This window comes from Pseudochaenichthys georgianus, chromosome 3 (genome assembly GCF_902827115.2).
Source record: "Pseudochaenichthys georgianus chromosome 3, fPseGeo1.2, whole genome shotgun sequence".
NCBI classification, from domain to species: Eukaryota; Metazoa; Chordata; class Actinopteri; order Perciformes; family Channichthyidae; genus Pseudochaenichthys; species Pseudochaenichthys georgianus.
In genome coordinates, this window is record NC_047505.1 from 50,859,955 (window position 1) to 50,877,454 (window position 17,500).

The 17,500-nt window shown below is 44.1% G+C and overlaps 1 protein-coding gene across 1 annotated transcript in view; it reads left to right on the plus strand.

Annotated features, from left to right (window-relative positions):
• gpib (glucose-6-phosphate isomerase b) overlaps positions 1 to 13,410 on the plus strand; it is a 16,337-nt gene extending 2,927 nt beyond the window's left edge. The window contains 18 exon segments of the mRNA XM_034079871.2: positions 527 to 595; positions 1,170 to 1,289; positions 1,415 to 1,498; positions 2,956 to 3,102; positions 3,913 to 3,984; positions 4,067 to 4,111; positions 4,195 to 4,248; positions 4,917 to 4,977; positions 5,300 to 5,343; positions 6,473 to 6,625; positions 7,992 to 8,010; positions 8,013 to 8,120; positions 8,396 to 8,472; positions 9,105 to 9,233; positions 12,526 to 12,601; positions 12,725 to 12,791; positions 13,151 to 13,179; positions 13,182 to 13,410. Of these exon segments, the coding sequence (XP_033935762.1) occupies positions 527 to 595; positions 1,170 to 1,289; positions 1,415 to 1,498; positions 2,956 to 3,102; positions 3,913 to 3,984; positions 4,067 to 4,111; positions 4,195 to 4,248; positions 4,917 to 4,977; positions 5,300 to 5,343; positions 6,473 to 6,625; positions 7,992 to 8,010; positions 8,013 to 8,120; positions 8,396 to 8,472; positions 9,105 to 9,233; positions 12,526 to 12,601; positions 12,725 to 12,791; positions 13,151 to 13,179; positions 13,182 to 13,273 (1,446 nt within the window). The 3' untranslated portion in view covers positions 13,274 to 13,410.
• Positions 13,411 to 17,500: the final 4,090 nt, after the last annotated feature.

Sequence of the window (17,500 nt, forward strand, 5' to 3'; positions counted from 1 at the left end):
CCACTTCCTCACAGAGCCCCGCCTCCAACACACACGAACACGCACATGACCAATGAGGGCACGAGGTAAGTTTGTGCCCCGATGGAAGGCTGACAGGCAGGTAGGCATGGAATATAACAAAAAGCGTATCTCGAGCCGGTTTCTGAAACTTACCTACCCCACCTTTAAGTGTTTCTCAGTTACTGTTGTTGTTTTAATGAATCAGACACCGATGGTGCAGCGCCGTACTGTACCTCTTTATATATATAGTCATTTCTTCCCTAACAAAGAGTTGTTGCGCTGATCAGGGGGTACGTGGCTGCATTTCTTTTTCAAAGGGGGAACATGATTGAAAAAGTTTGAGAATCACTGAACTAATACATCGGCAACCATCCAGTGTTCCAGCAATAGACCGTATGTTTTATACAGTATACCAAGAACAATGACCTATCTCTGAACGAACCTGGGCCAGGCTAATATGTTATAACATGTTAAAATAAACAGTTTGAATCTGAAGACACCATCCAACATGTATTGTGTCTTTCAGGGCAAGTCGAGAGGCATCGAAGCTGCGAGAGAGAAGATGTTCAGCGGAGAGAAGATCAACTTCACCGAGGTGCTCACTCAGATTCACTCGACACCGTTATCAAAGCCAACATAATTCACAATGCATTTTGAATGTGTTTCATTGAGGGTTTTCTTATGAATACAATAATACAGCTATATATAAACATGATGTCAATGTTGTCATCATTTTAAAATGCTTTGAATACGTGGTTGACTACATATCTGAGTTGATTTACAGCAGTGATAACCTCACATTTCATTCAGCTTTTAGCAATGGGATTTCAATAAGTGCATTTTACCATGACGATACAAACATTCAGAACAACATGTAAGGAAATAAGCTTTAAAAAGGTCCGCATCTATGTGCTAAGTCAACATTAGAAGGTTTTTAGATTTGATTGGGTTATACTCCATGTGACTCTGCCACGTACATTTTGGCTTGTTTCAAATCTGCATTAATACAGTGAATGCAACTGCTGCTTAGGTTAGGATAGGTCTCCAGGAAATGCATGTAAGTCAATGTAATGTCCCCTGAAGTGACGTATACATGATATGTGTGTGTGTGTGTGTGTGTGTGTGTGTGTGTGTGTGTGTGTGTGTGTGTGTGTGTGTGTTATATCTAGGACCGCGCTGTGCTCCATGTGGCTCTGAGGAACCGCTCCAACACGCCCATCATGGTCGACGGTAAGGACGTGATGCCCGACGTCAACAAGGTTCTGGAGAAGATGAAGGGCTTCTGCCATGTGAGGGAAATGCACCAACAGAAATATACAAATCACAAAGTGTTGTTGTTGCACTCGAGCAAGTATGCAGTCCTGCCTTTGATGCAGCGATCCTCATGTTAAAGAACGTTGTTGTGTCTGTGCAGAGAGTTCGCAGCGGTGAGTGGAAGGGCTTCACAGGGAAGGCCATCACAGATGTTGTGAACGTCGGCATCGGAGGATCTGACCTCGTGAGTGCAATTTCTTTGATGATGCATTTTATTGCAAAACTTCAACGAGTAATTACATAATAAAAGCTTTTCTGCTCCATCCTTTAAAGGTCCCCTCTTCTTCATGTCTCTTCTACATCAACATGTGTCCCCTCTTCTCCATGTCTCTTCTACATCAACATGTGTCCCCTCTTCTTCATGTCTCTTCTACATCAACATGTGTCCCCTCTTCTTCATGTCTCTTCTACATCAACATGTGTCCCCTCTTCTCCATGTCCCTTCTACATCAACATGTGTCCCCTCTTCTTCATGTCTCTTCTACATCAACATGTGTCCCCTCTTCTCCATGTCTCTTCTACATCAACATGTGTCCCCTCTTCTTCATGTCTCTTCTACATCAACATGTGTCCCCTCTTCTTCATGTCTCTTCTACATCAACATGTGTCCCCTCTTCTCCATGTCTCTTCTACATCAACATGTGTCCCCTCTTCTCCATGTCTCTTCTACATCAACATGTGTCCCCTCTTCTTCATGTCTCTTCTACATCAACATGTGTCCCCTCTTCTTCATGTCTCTTCTACATCAACATGTGTCCCCTCTTCTTCATGTCTCTTCTACATCAACATGTGTCCCCTCTTCTTCATGTCTCTTCTACATCAACATGTGTCCCCTCTTCTTCATGTCTCTTCTACATCAACATGTGTCCCCTCTTCTCCATGTCCCTTCTACATCAACATGTGTCCCCTCTTCTTCATGTCTCTTCTACATCAACATGTGTCCCCTCTTCTTCATGTCTCTTCTACATCAACATGTGTCCCCTCTTCTCCATGTCTCTTCTACATCAACATGTGTCCCCTCTTCTTCATGTCTCTTCTACATCAACATGTGTCCCCTCTTCTTCATGTCTCTTCTACATCAACATGTGTCCCCTCTTCTTCATGTCTCTTCTACATCAACATGTGTCCCCTCTTCTTCATGTCTCTTCTACATCAACATGTGTCCCCTCTTCTTCATGTCTCTTCTACATCAACATGTGTCCCCTCTTCTTCATGTCTCTTCTACATCAACATGTGTCCCCTCTTCTTCATGTCTCTTCTACATCAACATGTGTCCCCTCTTCTTCATGTCTCTTCTACATCAACATGTGTCCCCTCTTCTTCATGTCTCTTCTACATCAACATGTGTCCCCTCTTCTTCATGTCTCTTCTACATCAACATGTGTCCCCTCTTCTTCATGTCTCTTCTACATCAACATGTGTCCCCTCTTCTTCATGTCTCTTCTACATCAACATGTGTCCCCTCTTCTTCATTTCTCTTCTACATCAACATGTGTCCCCTCTTCTTCATGTCTCTTCTACATCAACATGTGTCCCCTCTTCTCCATGTCTCTTCTATTTTATATTTGACAGTATCACAGGGACCTTAAACAGTGCAGTCTTATTCTATCTGAGGTTGAATTTAACTGATTCGTCTCGCAGGGCCCCCTGATGGTGACCGAGGCCCTGAAACCTTACTCCAAGGGGGGACCACGTGTTTGGTTTGTGTCCAACATTGATGGGACGCACATCACTAAAACCCTGGCACAGCTGGACGCCGAGACAACCCTCTTCATCATCGCATCCAAGGTACGTTTTACCATCATTTGGTGCACAATCTTTTGTTGACCCCAAATTAAATAAATAAATTGTTGGATTTATTTGGAGAGTTTTTCCTTTTGTGCTGCAAGGATTTAAGGACAGAGGTGTTGTACGCTGTAAATGAACAGAGACTTGAATCCTGTTGAACTGCAAGTCAAGAGATGCTCAGGGAGAGAAACCCTTTAAAGATTATAAACTGTGTTTTCCAAATCATATGTTTGTTTTTATTTCATATTCAGTAACAATCAAATATCTTAAAGCACCGACACGTATAAACAATGAGAGTCTTTGTGATGTGTGTTAATGCGTCATTTTCTATACTCGCAGTTCCTCTTCTGAAGGCAAATCTGTACAATACCTTTTGTTTACATTTTACCGGACATTAAAGGTGGGGTAGGTAAGTTTGAGAAACCGACTCGAGATCGCTAGAATTTGAAAATACACAACCGGAGAAAATCTGCCACTTCCTCACAGAGCCCCTCCTCCAACGCGCACGAGCGCCCACATGACCAATGAGGGCACGAGATAAATGTGTGCCCTGATCGAAGGCTGACAGGCAGGGAGGCCCCGGCTAAACGGATTGGTTGTACTTTTTACAGTATCACGGCTTCTACAGATGACATTTTTTTATGGATTTGTTGTCAAAGCACTTCAGATATTCATTGCTATCAGGATGTTAAGAGCATTCCATGGAATATAACAACAAGTGTATCTCGAGCCGGTTTCTGAAACGTACCTACCCCACCTTTAAGGCTTTGTTTAATATGAATTTACTACGATGTTATTCTCCATTTGTAGACATTCACCACCCAAGAGACCATAACCAATGCCAATTCGGCCAAGGAATGGTTCCTCGAACATGCCAAAGATGTGAGTTTGCAGCCGCTTTTAAACAGCATTGTGTTGTTAGCTAACGTCCTCCCGTCTTAACCTCTCTCTCCTGTTTCAACAGAAAGCTGCTGTCGCCAAGCACTTTGTGGCTCTCTCCACAAATGGAGTAAGTCAGACGCATTATTTTGCCGGTTAAACCTTCTCTCTTTGATCCTAATCATCCATCTTTTCTCTCTTTCTCCCCCTCAGCCCAAAGTGAAGGACTTCGGCATCGACACGGAGAACATGTTTGAGTTCTGGGATGTGAGTGCTTCAGGTCTTGTGTTCATCACACGCCGTGATGGAAGCAGTCGGCAGCGGCTATAAATAAGACGATAAGGCTTTGACCTGTGCGGCCGGCAGCTGCCTGTAATCAGATTCCTCTCTCTTCTGCCTCGGTTATTATTGGGAGCGACCTTCTCTCCTGCAGAGGTTGCTGTAAAGGCTGAGGGGAATCAAAGGTCACACAGCTGAATTTAGTAACATGTAATATACCCTTTTTATCACGGGAAACGGCGCCAGTGTTTTGGACTCGTGAAATGAACAGATCAACAGTATTTCTTGTCCCTAGTGGAGACCAGAAGAAAGGGATGTATGCAAAGGAATGTTAATGTTATTGATCCAGGAACAGCAACTCTTAAAGATTAATCAAAAATAATACATCGCTTTTTTATCTTTATTAGCAAATATTCAATATCAAAATATACAATGCGGTTTTTTATGTGTGTGCTGAAGTGTCGGTTTGAACTAAATCTTTAGTTTCTCTTTTGAAGGCATGTGCAATAAGTTTAGTTCCATTATTCATGAATTCTCTACCGATGAATTCCTGAATGTTCCTATTGCAGTTTTGACGTGTGAACATTGCCTCTCTTTTATGAAACCCACGTTCTGCATGGATATACCTTCAGTGTCTTCTCTGTTGTTTCTCTTAGTGGGTTGGAGGTCGTTTCTCCCTCTGGTCTGCTATTGGGATGGCCATTGCTCTGCACATTGGTATGTAAAGTACACACGTTGCTGTACTCTGAAAGCAACACAAAGCCATATTATTTAAATGTATGTGTTTTGAATTAGTGAGTTTCTGACTTTTGTAGTTTCTGAGCTGTATTATCAAAAACAACTTGAAAGTACACTAATTGTTGTTCTGGTCAACTTTCGTCAAATCGTCGTGTTTTTAATGCTTTTCTTTATTTATATCCAAGACACTTTTCTTGCAGCACAATCTTTGAAGTGATGCTTTTGCATGTTTTACGGAGAAACTTATTTTAACATATCTGTCGATGAAGTGAACTAACAGTTTTACTCCTCTCCTCATCAGGCTTTGAAAACTATGAACAGCTTCTATCTGGAGCTCACTGGATGGTAGGCAACTCTCCAGCACTCCCCTCTTCTTCATGTCTCTTCTACATCAACATGTGTCCCCTCTTCTTCATGTCTCTTCTACATCACCATGTGTCCCCTCTTCTCCATGTCTCTTCTACATCACCATGTGTCCCCTCTTCTTCATGTCTCTTCTACATCAACATGTGTCCCCTCTTCTCCATGTCTCTTCTACATCAACATGTGTCCCCTCTTCTCCATGTCTCCTCTACATCAACATGTGTCCCCTCTTCTTCAGGTCTCTTCTACATCAACATGTGTACCTCTCTTCTCCATGTCTCTTCTACAATCAACATGTGTCCCCTCTTCTTCACGTCTCTCTACATCAACATGTGTCTCCTCTTCTTCACGTCTCTTCTACATCAACATGTGTCCCCTCTTCTTTTCATGTCCTCTTCTACATCAACATGTGTCCCCTCTTCTTCATGTCTCTTCTACATCACCATGTGTCCCCTCTTCTTCATGTCTCTTCTACATCAACATGTGTCCCCTCTTCTTCATGTCTCTCTACATCACCATGTGTCCCCTCTTCTTCATGTGTCTCTACATCAACATGTGTCCCCTCTTCTCCATGTCTCTTCTACATCAACATGTGTCCCCTCTGTGGAAAGAGACTCTGAATAGTTTCAGGAACAAAGATTCTCTCTCTTTTTGATCCATTTCTATATAAAAACCTGTCTGAAAATGAGCTGATCAGATTTTGGCCACTTTGTGATGTCATAACGATGTGTTGTCTTGTGTAACCATTAGCCAATCAGCACCAAGGTAACCCCCCCCCCCCCCCCCCCCTTATCACCTGAATCTCCTCCTAGAGCACCATTGAGTTCTTTGTAACCAAATGTCTCTCAGAGGGGCGTGGGGAGGGGCTCCTTGTTTTCATCTGAAGTAACAGACAGAGAATCAGCACTTTGGAAACAGGGCTGAAACAGAGGGGATTATGGGTAATGCTGCAATGATCTGTTTGGTGTTTCAGCCAATCAGAGACATGTCTGGATATATCTGAGACCTGTGATATGTTGATGGGAAGCAGTGTAATAGGGACCTTTAATATAACCCTCCCTGGAGCTAGAGGAGAAGCATGTGAGTGATGATCTCTCCCTCTCTCCGGCAGGATAACCACTTCCGCAGCGCTCCTCTGGAGCAGAACGCTCCCGTCCTGCTGGCTCTGCTCGGGATCTGGTACATCAACTTCTTCCACGCTGAGACCCACGCCATGCTGCCCTACGACCAGTACATGCACCGCTTCACCGCATACTTCCAGCAGGTCTGAGCCCACAGCGCTGCAGGAGGATCCGATGTTATTCTCTTCAGTTAGATGAGGATATACCAACAGGAGAGACACATGTTTACAATAGTAACAATTCATACATAAGATCTTACAGCGATAATGTGCAGTTAGAATAACCATGAATCATTTGGTATGCCTTTTATTGTATAGTCGTATTTTATTGAAACTAGAAACAATGTTTGGCCTTAAAAACGGAATACATTATTTGTATTTATCTTTTTTACTATTGCTTATCTGCTTAAATGTAACTCCTTCTGATCAGTCCCACCCCTGTTTCTTTAAATATAAGTCAAATGTGTGTTTTTAAGTCATTTATGTATTGTGACTTTTTTTGGTTTATGTATGACTTATCAAACAATCAATCAATCAATGTTTATTTATATAGCCCAATATCACACATGTTACTCAGTGGACTTCACAGTTTGTACAGAATATCAGTATGACAATACGACACCCTCTGTCCTTAGACCCTCTGTCCTTAGACCCTCTGTCCTTAGACCCTCTGTCCTTAGACCCTCTGTCCTCAGACCCTCTGTCCTTAGACCCTCTGTCCTCCGACCCTCTGTCCTTAGACCCTCACATCGTACAAGGAAACACTTCCAGAGAAAACCCCCAGTTTAAGGGAACATGGGAGAAACCTCAGGGAGAGCAGCAGAGGAGGGATCCCTCTCCCAGGACGGACAGACGTGCAATAGATGCCGTGTGTAAATCGAAGAGATAATACATTTACAACATAGGTAGTCCAAATGTTTGGAATGCAGGTCACGACTCGGAATCAGGACACGGGACCGCAGGATCATCCATGACTCCGGATCCCAGCGTATAGAGACACCAAAAGAAAGACATTGGGGAAGCTGGGTTATTGGAAACATGAGAGGACACAGGTACAGACAGAGAGAAGGAAGAAGTAAGATGTCCCCCGACACACTAAGCCTATATCAGCAAAACTAGGGGCTGATCTAATCAGCCCTAACTATAAGCTTTATCAGAAAGGAAGGTCTTAAGTGCACTCTTTAAAACGGATAGGGTGCCTGCCGCCCCCGAACACAAACAGGAAGCTGATTCCACAAATGTGGAGCTTGATTAAGAAAAGGCTCTGGCTCCCATTGTACTTTTAGATACTCTAGGAACAACCAACAACCCTTATGAAAAGGTGGCACGTTACGACTCAATTTAGTGCCCGTTTTTTAAAATTGTAAAATGTGTTGTTTTATCTCATTGACTATTGATTTTGTAAAACTACATCTTCTTAGTGGTTTTAGTAAAACGACGGTGAGCTTTGCTGTAGTCTCCCAACCACCAGAGATGGCAGCTTACAGTGTTGATCATGTGTCTCCTATAGGGTGACATGGAGTCCAATGGAAGTACATCACGAAAGACGGAGCGCGTGTGAACTACCACACCGGGCCCATAGTGTGGGGAGAGCCGGGAACCAACGGGCAGCACGCTTTCTACCAGCTCATCCACCAAGGTAAGATCATTCAAACACGGCAGCATGCAGGAAGTCAGTCAATACATTTTACTAACCGTGTTATCTTAATTCCATCTCCTTGGTCACATTACGAGACGACCGGCCTCTCAGGCTTTCAAAAGTCCCTTAGCCTTTTGTTTATTCGTGACCTTATTATTTCCATCGTCCCTTTATCGAAGCTCTGGTCTCTTGTATCTGTCAGCAGGGTTTTCTGTATGTATTTACTCCATGTTTCCTTTTCGTAATCTAATGCAGTTCAACTGTGTCTCGCTCAGGAACTCGCATGGTGCCCTCAGACTTCCTGATCCCAGCTCAGTCACAGCATCCCATCAGAGAAAACCTGCACCACAAGGTACCACAGGATGAAACCCTCTGTAATGGTCACATGGGGGGGGTGAGGGGGTGTCCGGTGCCTTGCTCAAGGGCACCACGGCAGGGCAGGAGGTGAACTGGGACCTCTCCAAGTAGCAGTCCACACTCCACATTTAGGTCTGTTGGGGGACTTGAACCGGCAACCCTACGGCTCACAGTCCAAGCCCCTCCCGACTGAGCCACTGACATAATTAAGTTCTTTGAGATATTGATCCCCTCCTAATGTTGGAGTGTGTGTGCTATCAAGTACTGGCTGATCTGCAGATGATGCAAACATATTATTTCACAGTTAATTTATTTACAGTATTAATTCAAGTTACAGTTTGCCACATTCACAAAATCATCTCACTAACTAAACTAGCGACCTCTGAGGAGTGTTGACCCCAAAGTGTGTATTACCTACCTGGAACAGTTAGGAAATACATACTTCGATCCTCCAAAGAGCTCTAACTCCTTACCGGTGCAATTTGAATATGATAGATAAACATGAGAAACATGTGCATATCCACACAAGGCTCGCAAGATATAAACACACACTGTCATGAACTTGATCTGAAGGTGTGTGTGTGTGTGTGTGTGTGTGTGTGTGTGTGTGTGTGTGTGTGTGTGTAGATCCTGCTGGCTAACTTCCTGGCGCAGACGGAGGCTCTGATGAAGGGGAAAACCACGGAGGAGGCCAGGAAGGAGCTGGAGGCCGGCGGCCTGAGTGGAGCAGATCTGGAGAAAATCCTGCCGCACAAAGTGAGTCTGATCAAGAAAAGAAAAGCCTTATTATATACAGTGTAGTTCCGTCTAATCCGAGCGGGACCCGAGTTTCCCATCAGCACAAACACGTGGGTTTGCTATCCTGGCTCCAAAACGGTGGAATGAGACATTGACATCAGGACAGCAGATAGCTTACACACCTTCCGGCGCAGACTGAAAAACTCATCTCTCTCGACTCCACTTCGAGCGATAGAATTACTAACAGAGCACTTATATACTAATACAGGACTGGCTTATCTAAGCCAGTTGAGTAGCACTTGAAATGTTTTGGCTCAATGAAACCTGGTGTGTTATGAACCGAGACACAGGACGCAGGACCCAAAAGCAGGATTTGGAGACAGATGTCCAAAAATAGAATGTTCTTTAATCACAAACTAAATCGTACTTTCACAAAAATAGAAAGTAGATAAAAAGCTTAAGTTTAGTTGCGGGCACCAAACTGCTTTCCTTGACAGGCTTGATCTTCCAACGTGGAATGTAGGGTGGACCCGCAGGGACCTGGGGAGTCGCAGGCGCACAGACACAGGGTTCACGATCTTCGTTATTGGAAAGGGACCAACAAACCTAATTTTCTTGAAGCGACATGGAGGGGTAGATCTTTCGTGGACAACCACACCTTCTGCCCAGGCTGGTACACTGGAGCTGGCCGGCGGTGTCGGTCAGCCCCCCTTTTCATTGAAGAAGAACTCCTTAGAAGGGTTCGCCCAGATTGTGATGGCAACGTCTGACCAGGGCATGTGCAGACGGGACCAAGACCTCCTTTCAGTCTCAGCAAACGCGGGAGGTTGGTAGCCAAAGACGCACTGGAAGGGAGTCAGACCTGTGGCAGAGGTGGGAAGAGAATTGTGGGCGTATTCCAGCCAGGTTAGATGCTTGCAGTCCTCTCCCCATCCCTTAACTCTCCCAGTCCATGTGTGGGTTGTGCTTGACTAACCACGGGTAACCAAGAATAAGTGGATGCTGAGGCAGAGTCAAATAAATGGAAAGTCATGTGTTCAGTATGCGTACTTCAAATGGGCATAGTACAGTGGGTACCGGTAAATAATAACCGACCATCCAGAGCAGAGGCCTTTAACGTCAAAGGAATTACCCCACAGTTCCACTTCTTGGCCAACCCCCAATCCATTAAACTTTCATCCGCACCAGAGTCTATGAGAACCCCGAGTTAAAACATGTCTGTCTACTTTACTTGTACCTGTGTCAAGGTACCAGATGACAGTCGGCTCACCAGGGTCCTCCTCGTCCCTGATGAGCCCGATCTCTTGCTGTACATGAAGCCAGGAGGTGCCCCTGCTCCCCACCGTAAAAACACCTGCCCTCCTGAATGCGCCGAAGACGTTCCTCCGGAGTCAACTTAGCCCGACCCGACTGCATGGGCTCCTCTGAAACACTAGGGAGCACTCTTCTCTCAGGAGGAGTATCGGTAGGAGGTCTCCAGGCGGGACGATGGCTTGGCGTGTCCCCTTGGTGTCGAGGCAGACGTGCCAGACTCTTGAACCTTTCTTTTTGTCTTTCGGCCAGTCTATTCGAACGGCCAGTGCAATGACAGAATCCAAGTCTTCTGGGAGGTCCAAAGGTATCAACTGGTCTTTAAGGGAATCCGAAAGACCAGACAAAAAGGCGTCGAGCAGTGCTGCAGAATTCCAGCCACTATCTGCTGCAAGGGTCCTGAACTCAATGGCATAGTCCCATTCGGACGTAGCCCAGGCCGCTGCTCTCCCCGTTAAGTGGCTCACCATGAAGGCCACTTTGGAGTGATCGGTGGGGAATGCAGCAGGGTTATATTTATAATGGAGATCACAATGAACAATGAAAGGGCGGCAGTCACCGGAGAATCGCTCTAGAGGTGCCAGACGAGGCGGTGGAGCATGGAGTGGCACATGGTCAGCTGGAACAATAGGTGTGTGAGCAGCAGCAGGGTGCTGAGGGGATGAACCAGCTTCCAGGTGAGCGAGGACACGGTGCAGCTGTTCGGCAAGGTGACTCACCGGAGTATTGACGGAGGCTTGAACATTTTCCAGACGGCCGGTCAGGCCCCTCACCCCCAGGTTGATGGCGCCCAGCTGCTCCTCATGCCGGTGTAGTCTTGTTCCCTTGAGCTATCTTCACCGTCTCCGAATCCGCTGGGTCCATATTTTGGTCAGTTCGTACTGTTATGAACCGAGACACAGGACGCAGGACCCAAAAGCAGGACTCGGAGACAGATGTCCAAAAATAGAATGTTCTTTAATCACAAACTAAATCGTACTTTCACAAAAAATAGAAAGTAGATAAAAAGCCAAAACAAAGTTGTACAGCAACACAAAAGGTCTAAATCCCAAGGTATCAGGAGTCAAAAGGCCTGGGTGCTCACGACATGAAACATAACGAACTGACAAAGGAACAAAGACACACCAGGGCTATATATAGGTGAGGGGGATGGGCACAGGTGACAACAATCAGGGCAGGGCCAAGCAGTCTCACGGGCGGGACACACACAAAGGCAGGAACTGTGGGATCTGAAATGACCGGAAATATTACTTTCAAAATAAAAGCATAACTAAACCCAACATATCTGTCGAGTCACAACATGTTGGACTTTATGGTTCTGTTTTCTTCAAGTTTGTGTCTTCCTGGTCGAATGCACTTATTGTAAGTCAGCTAAATGCAATGTAATGTAATCCAAAATGCATTCATCCGCAAGTTGCAACAAGCTTGACTCCAACAAAAACAACGTTTCAGCAACGCTTGGTTGACTCTTTACTGAAACAAAGATATCAGTACAAACACATATTTTCAAAGGTCAAAAAACGATATTGCTCCGTGATTCTTTTCTCCTTCTCTCTTCTAATTACCAGCAGCTGCAGTCGGATATGACGTCAATTTTACAACGATATAATAATAACAAAAGATTATAATGTTCAAATATATCTATTCACACACATAATATATCAAATTGTACATTTTAACATATGGCTCCCTCCTACATACGGAATGAACGACCTTCAGTCTGTAATAAGGAAGATGCAGTTATCTCATGTTACTCACACCCAGCTCTTTGCTCCACGTAAGAAAGTACTAAATGACTAAGTAAGAACTCCTATGATGAATAGCGCCCTCCAGTGACCGTGGTTACGCATTATAACCTCGGAAATTATCAGGAAGCGCCACGCTGGCCATCACACACGATCATTTTTGAATGATTGAGAGTGAGATCGACTGAAATTCCATCTACATTTCACATTTGACAAAAAATATTTATGTAAATGTCTCCCTTTCTTTCCCGCAGGTATTCCAAGGAAACAGGCCGACCAACTCTATCGTCTTCAAGAAGCTGAGCCCGTACACACTGGGAGCGCTGATAGGTGAGAACAGCCAATGGTATAATTATAAATATAATATATAAACTCTGAAATCCCATTGAATTGAAAACCCTTAACCCCCTCTGTTTTGTGTTGGGACAATAATTATTCTTTATTGTTTTTTAGCGATGTATGAGCACAAGATCTTCATCCAGGGTGTGATGTGGGAGATCAACAGTTTCGACCAGTGGGGGTGAGTATTCGGTATTCGGTTGTTTTGTTAAAACCCATTGAACTCTGCCTCATCCTTTGAAGCAACCTTTGAAGCATCCTTTGAAGCATCCTTTGTGCTCCAGTCAGTCCTCTCAGTAAACACAGAGCTGAATCCAGATCAAATGCACGCTGAAGTCTCTCTGAGCATGTTCTCTCTCAGTGATCGAGCCGTTATGTTCAATGTTTGTTGTTTGTTTGTCATGTGTTGTGTCTGGATGTTGTCCGTGTTGATGTCACACATGGAGCTGCTGGGATGCAAGTCACATGTCAGACTTGATCTGACCATTAAAGTGTTATCGATTCCTGATTCTGATCTTTTCCCCTCCCCCGCATCATTAGAGTGGAACTGGGCAAACAGCTCTGCAAGACGATGAGGCCGAGCTGAAGGACGCCGCGGAGGTCCACTCCCACGACGCCTCCACCAACGGACTCATCAACTTCCTCAAGAAAAACTCCGCCTGAGCCCCCCCCCCCCTTAAAGGTCCCCTATTATACTGTTTCCATCAATATATCACAGGTCTCAGATATATACAAAACATGTCTCTGATCATTGCAGCATTACCCATAATCCCCTCTGTTTCAGCCCTGTTTCCAAAGTGCTGATTTCTCTGTCCTGTCACTTTAGATGAAAATAAGGAGCCCCTCCCCACGCCCCTCTGAGAGACATTTGGTGACAAAGAACTCATTAGGCGCATTCAGACTGCGGTACTTTTCCCACAAGGTTCATGCGAACTCAGTTCATGAGGACTCTTAGTTCTCATGAACTGAGTTCAGATCGCGTTTCACACCGGAGAAAGTCCCTGGGGGTGGATTAGGCAAATGAGCCGCTGACGTCACTTCTTCTTCTTCTGCTTTGGGTTTACTGGGCAGGGCCGCAAACCACTTCACGGCGTATACTGCCGCCGGAAGTCCCCGGAGTTAGGGAAGGCTCAGTAGAAGCTGCTGGGAGTCCCAGCAGCTTCTACTGAGCCTTCGAGTAAATCGCCAGAACGCCGACACCTCCTCATCTCCACCGCTCCCATGTTTTATTTTGTGTTGCCATAAGTTAGTCTCTCTGCGTTTCTCTGCGCTGGGCTAATGCTAATGCTAATAATGCTAATGCTAATAATGCTAATGCGAGGATAATAAAATGGCGGCTTCACAAAACTTTTTGGGAGTTTTACGGGGCGTGGTTTGCAATCCGCCCAGCCAGTCAGGAATATAGCTCTTTCTCACAAAAGAGCCGCTCGAAAGTCCCTGCTCTCTAGCAGGGACTTTCGAGGGGGTAAAAGGTTCGCATGAACTACTTTTAGTACCGGCTCTTTTTGGTGTGAACGCGATAAAAGAGTTCTCATGAACTAAGTTCGCATGAACCTTTGTGGGAAAAGTACCTCAGTGTGAATGCGCTTATTCACACCGCAGTACTTTTCCCACAAAGGTTACTAACTTATGGAAACACAAAATAAAACAGGGGAGCGGTGGGAGATGAGGAGGTGTCGGCGTTCTGGCGATTTACTCGGAAGGCTTCAGTAGAAGCTGCTGGGAGTCCCAGCAGCTTCTACTGAAGCCAGTCCCCAACTTCGGGCGGCAGTATACGCCGTGAAGTGGTTTGCGGCCTGCCAGTAACCCAAAGCAGAAGAAGAAGAAGTGACGTCAGCGGCTTCATTTGCCTAATCCTAGTTCATGAGAACTAAAGAGTTCTCATGAAACCTTTGTGGGAAAAGTACCGCAGTGTGAATGCACCTAAAGAACTCAATGGTGCTCTAGGAGGAGATTCAGGTGATAAGGTGGGGGGGGTACCTTGGTTGCTGATTGGCTAATGGTTACACAAGCCAAAAAACCGTGATGACATCATAAAGTACCAAAATCTGATCAGCTCATTTTCAGACAGGTTTTTATAGAAATGGATCAAAAAGAGAGAAAATCTTTGTTCCTGAAACTTTCAGAGTCTCTTTCCACAGAGGGGACACATGTTGATGTAGAAGAGACATGGAGAAGAGGGGACACATGTTGATGTAGAGGAGACATGAAGAAGAGGGGACACATGTTGATGTAGAGGAGACATGAAGAAGTGGATGTTGCATAATAGAGGACCTTTAAAACAACTGCCACTTTACTCCACATCATTATCCATCATCCAGCTCGTGCACACACAGGAGACTCCCACGCAGTCGGGCTGAAGCACTCCGTATGTTTTTACTCGTGTTATGAATATAGTGACTGTGTTTTTCTATGTGTGTCTCTGCACCGCCGTGAGGGGACAACACTTTTGGTTTTAGAGTTGAATGTGCTCACTCCACTGTTGCAGGAAATAAAGTTTATGCAATAAATATCTTTACAGAATGTCTGTCAGTGTTTAGTGTACAATAAGTAGTTTAACTAGGTACATTTATTCTAGCATTAAGTAAAATGTTGGGGTATTAGTACTTCAGTATTCCTAGTTTTTCTTTACTTTACACTTCATTACACGTCAGAGGGTAATGTTTGATTTTCTTAGTCCACTACATTTGACTTGTAGCTACTTTGTACATTAATAACATGATGGGTTTGCATGATATACTTATTCAATTAGCATTACACAAAGTATACAAAATGTGTTCCACAAACACAAATAACAGCATTAAGAAAAATATGTATTTCTTAGTTATATAAACAAGATAATATCATATTCTATAATAATGTAACACTTCAAAGTGGCTCTGTGCTTTTGGGGGTTTCCCTTCTCTGTTGTGGGTTCTCAGATAATGCTTCTGTATTTTAATGATTTTAACTTGTAACGTCTTGAGTAGGACTTTTAGGGCTTTTAATTAAGTATCTTGAGACTGTGGTATTACTACTTTTACTTAAAGGTGGGGTAGGTACGTTTCAGAAAACCGGCTCGAGATACACTTTTTGTTATATTCCACGGAATGCTCTTAACATCCCGATAGCAATGAATATCTGAAGTGCTTTGACAAAACATCCATAAAAAAATGTCATCTGTAGAAGCCGTAATACTGTAAAAAGTACAACCAATCCGTTTAGCTGGGCCGGCTAAAATAACAGGATGGCCTACCTGCCTGTCAGCCTTCCATCGGGGCACAAACTTATCTCGTGCCCTCATTGGTCATGTGCGCGTTCGTGTGTGTTGGGGGAGGGGCTCTGTGAGGAAGTGGTAGATTTTCTCCGGTTGTGTATTTTCAAATTCTAGCGATCTTGAGCCGGTTTCTCAAACTTACCTACCCCACCTTTAAGTGAGGAATCGGAGTACTTTCCCACCACTGACAAGTAACGTGCTTTAAAAACACTTAAGTAACATCTTGAAATTAGGGCTTTTAATTAAGTATCTTGACACTGTGGTATTACTACTTTTACTTAAGTGAGGAATCTGACTTTTCCTCCACTGACAAATAGCAACGTGCTTTAAAAACATAATGCTTTCTCTCTTTTTCATGCAACTTGTCACTAGATGGCATCAGAGTGCCACTTTAGTTTATCACTGGGAACGAATCAGCCACCCAGTCCTCTAACATGTATTCAGCAGAACAAAGGGTCAAAGGTCAGTCCATCTCCCCACAAATCCCCCGACGCCAGCATCCATTTAGAGCCAAAAGCAAACAGCTGGAATAAACAGCAATCTGCATGTAAATAACTCGCTGGCACTACACCACATGTCACTCTCGAAACAGTTTCAGCGTAAGATGTTTTCAACAAACCAGACTCATCCAACTCAGCTATCTGTGAAGGCTTTTAAATACTGATTTCAACTTTCACATCTGAATGTACAGAAAGATAAACACACTGACCAACGCTTGGCTCTCATTCAGCAAAAAAACAATACTCCCACGCTGGGTCAACCTCTTTGTATCTGCTTTACTGGCTATACAGTCCATCGTGACATTGTGCTTGTTTTATTTTATTTATTTGGTTGAAATAACATATTTGATGAATGGCATGGAGTTCATTTTTTCAGCCAGAGGTGGAAGTAGAAGTCAGATCCTTTACTTAATACAAGTGTTTGAGTAATATCAGCAAAATGTCCTTGAAATCTCAAATGAAACGCACTCTTTCTGCAGTAAAATGTCCCTTATTACTGTTATATATGATGTTTAAGGATTTAAGGAGGTGTGTGGCGCAGTGGACTAGGGATCAGGGGTGCACAGGTTCAAACCCCACTGCAGTCAGCATGTCGTTGTGTCCCTGAGACGCCTCACCCCAAATGGCTCGTGTGAGGATTGCCCCCAGTATGGAGTATGTACGTCGCTTTGGATAAAAGCGTCTAACAAGTGACATGTAATGTAATTAAGGATAAATGTTCCTTATTCTTTAAATGAAAGGTCGCCTTTCACTGCTGTAGATGTGCAATGCATGATATAACATCCAGCAGACTCTATTTGAGCGTCTACCTGCAGGTCTGTCTGTTTTTTGAGGCATTTATTCCACTCTAACATCAGCATGGACGACGTGTTAATATTTAAATATAAGATAAGATCAAATGGACCTTCATTAATGCCTGTGGGGAAAGCAGTAGTTTAACAGCAACAGGGTGAGATTGAAAAACAGGATAGCACAGATTCACCCAGATTAATACTTCAAAGATAACAATTAAAAATAATTATAGAATAAGAAATGAATTTAAATGAACATATATAGATATTTGGTCACGTGTACGTGTGTGGTGTGTTTGTGTGTGTGTGTGTGTGTGTGTGTTTAGAAAAGTGCTATTAAAAT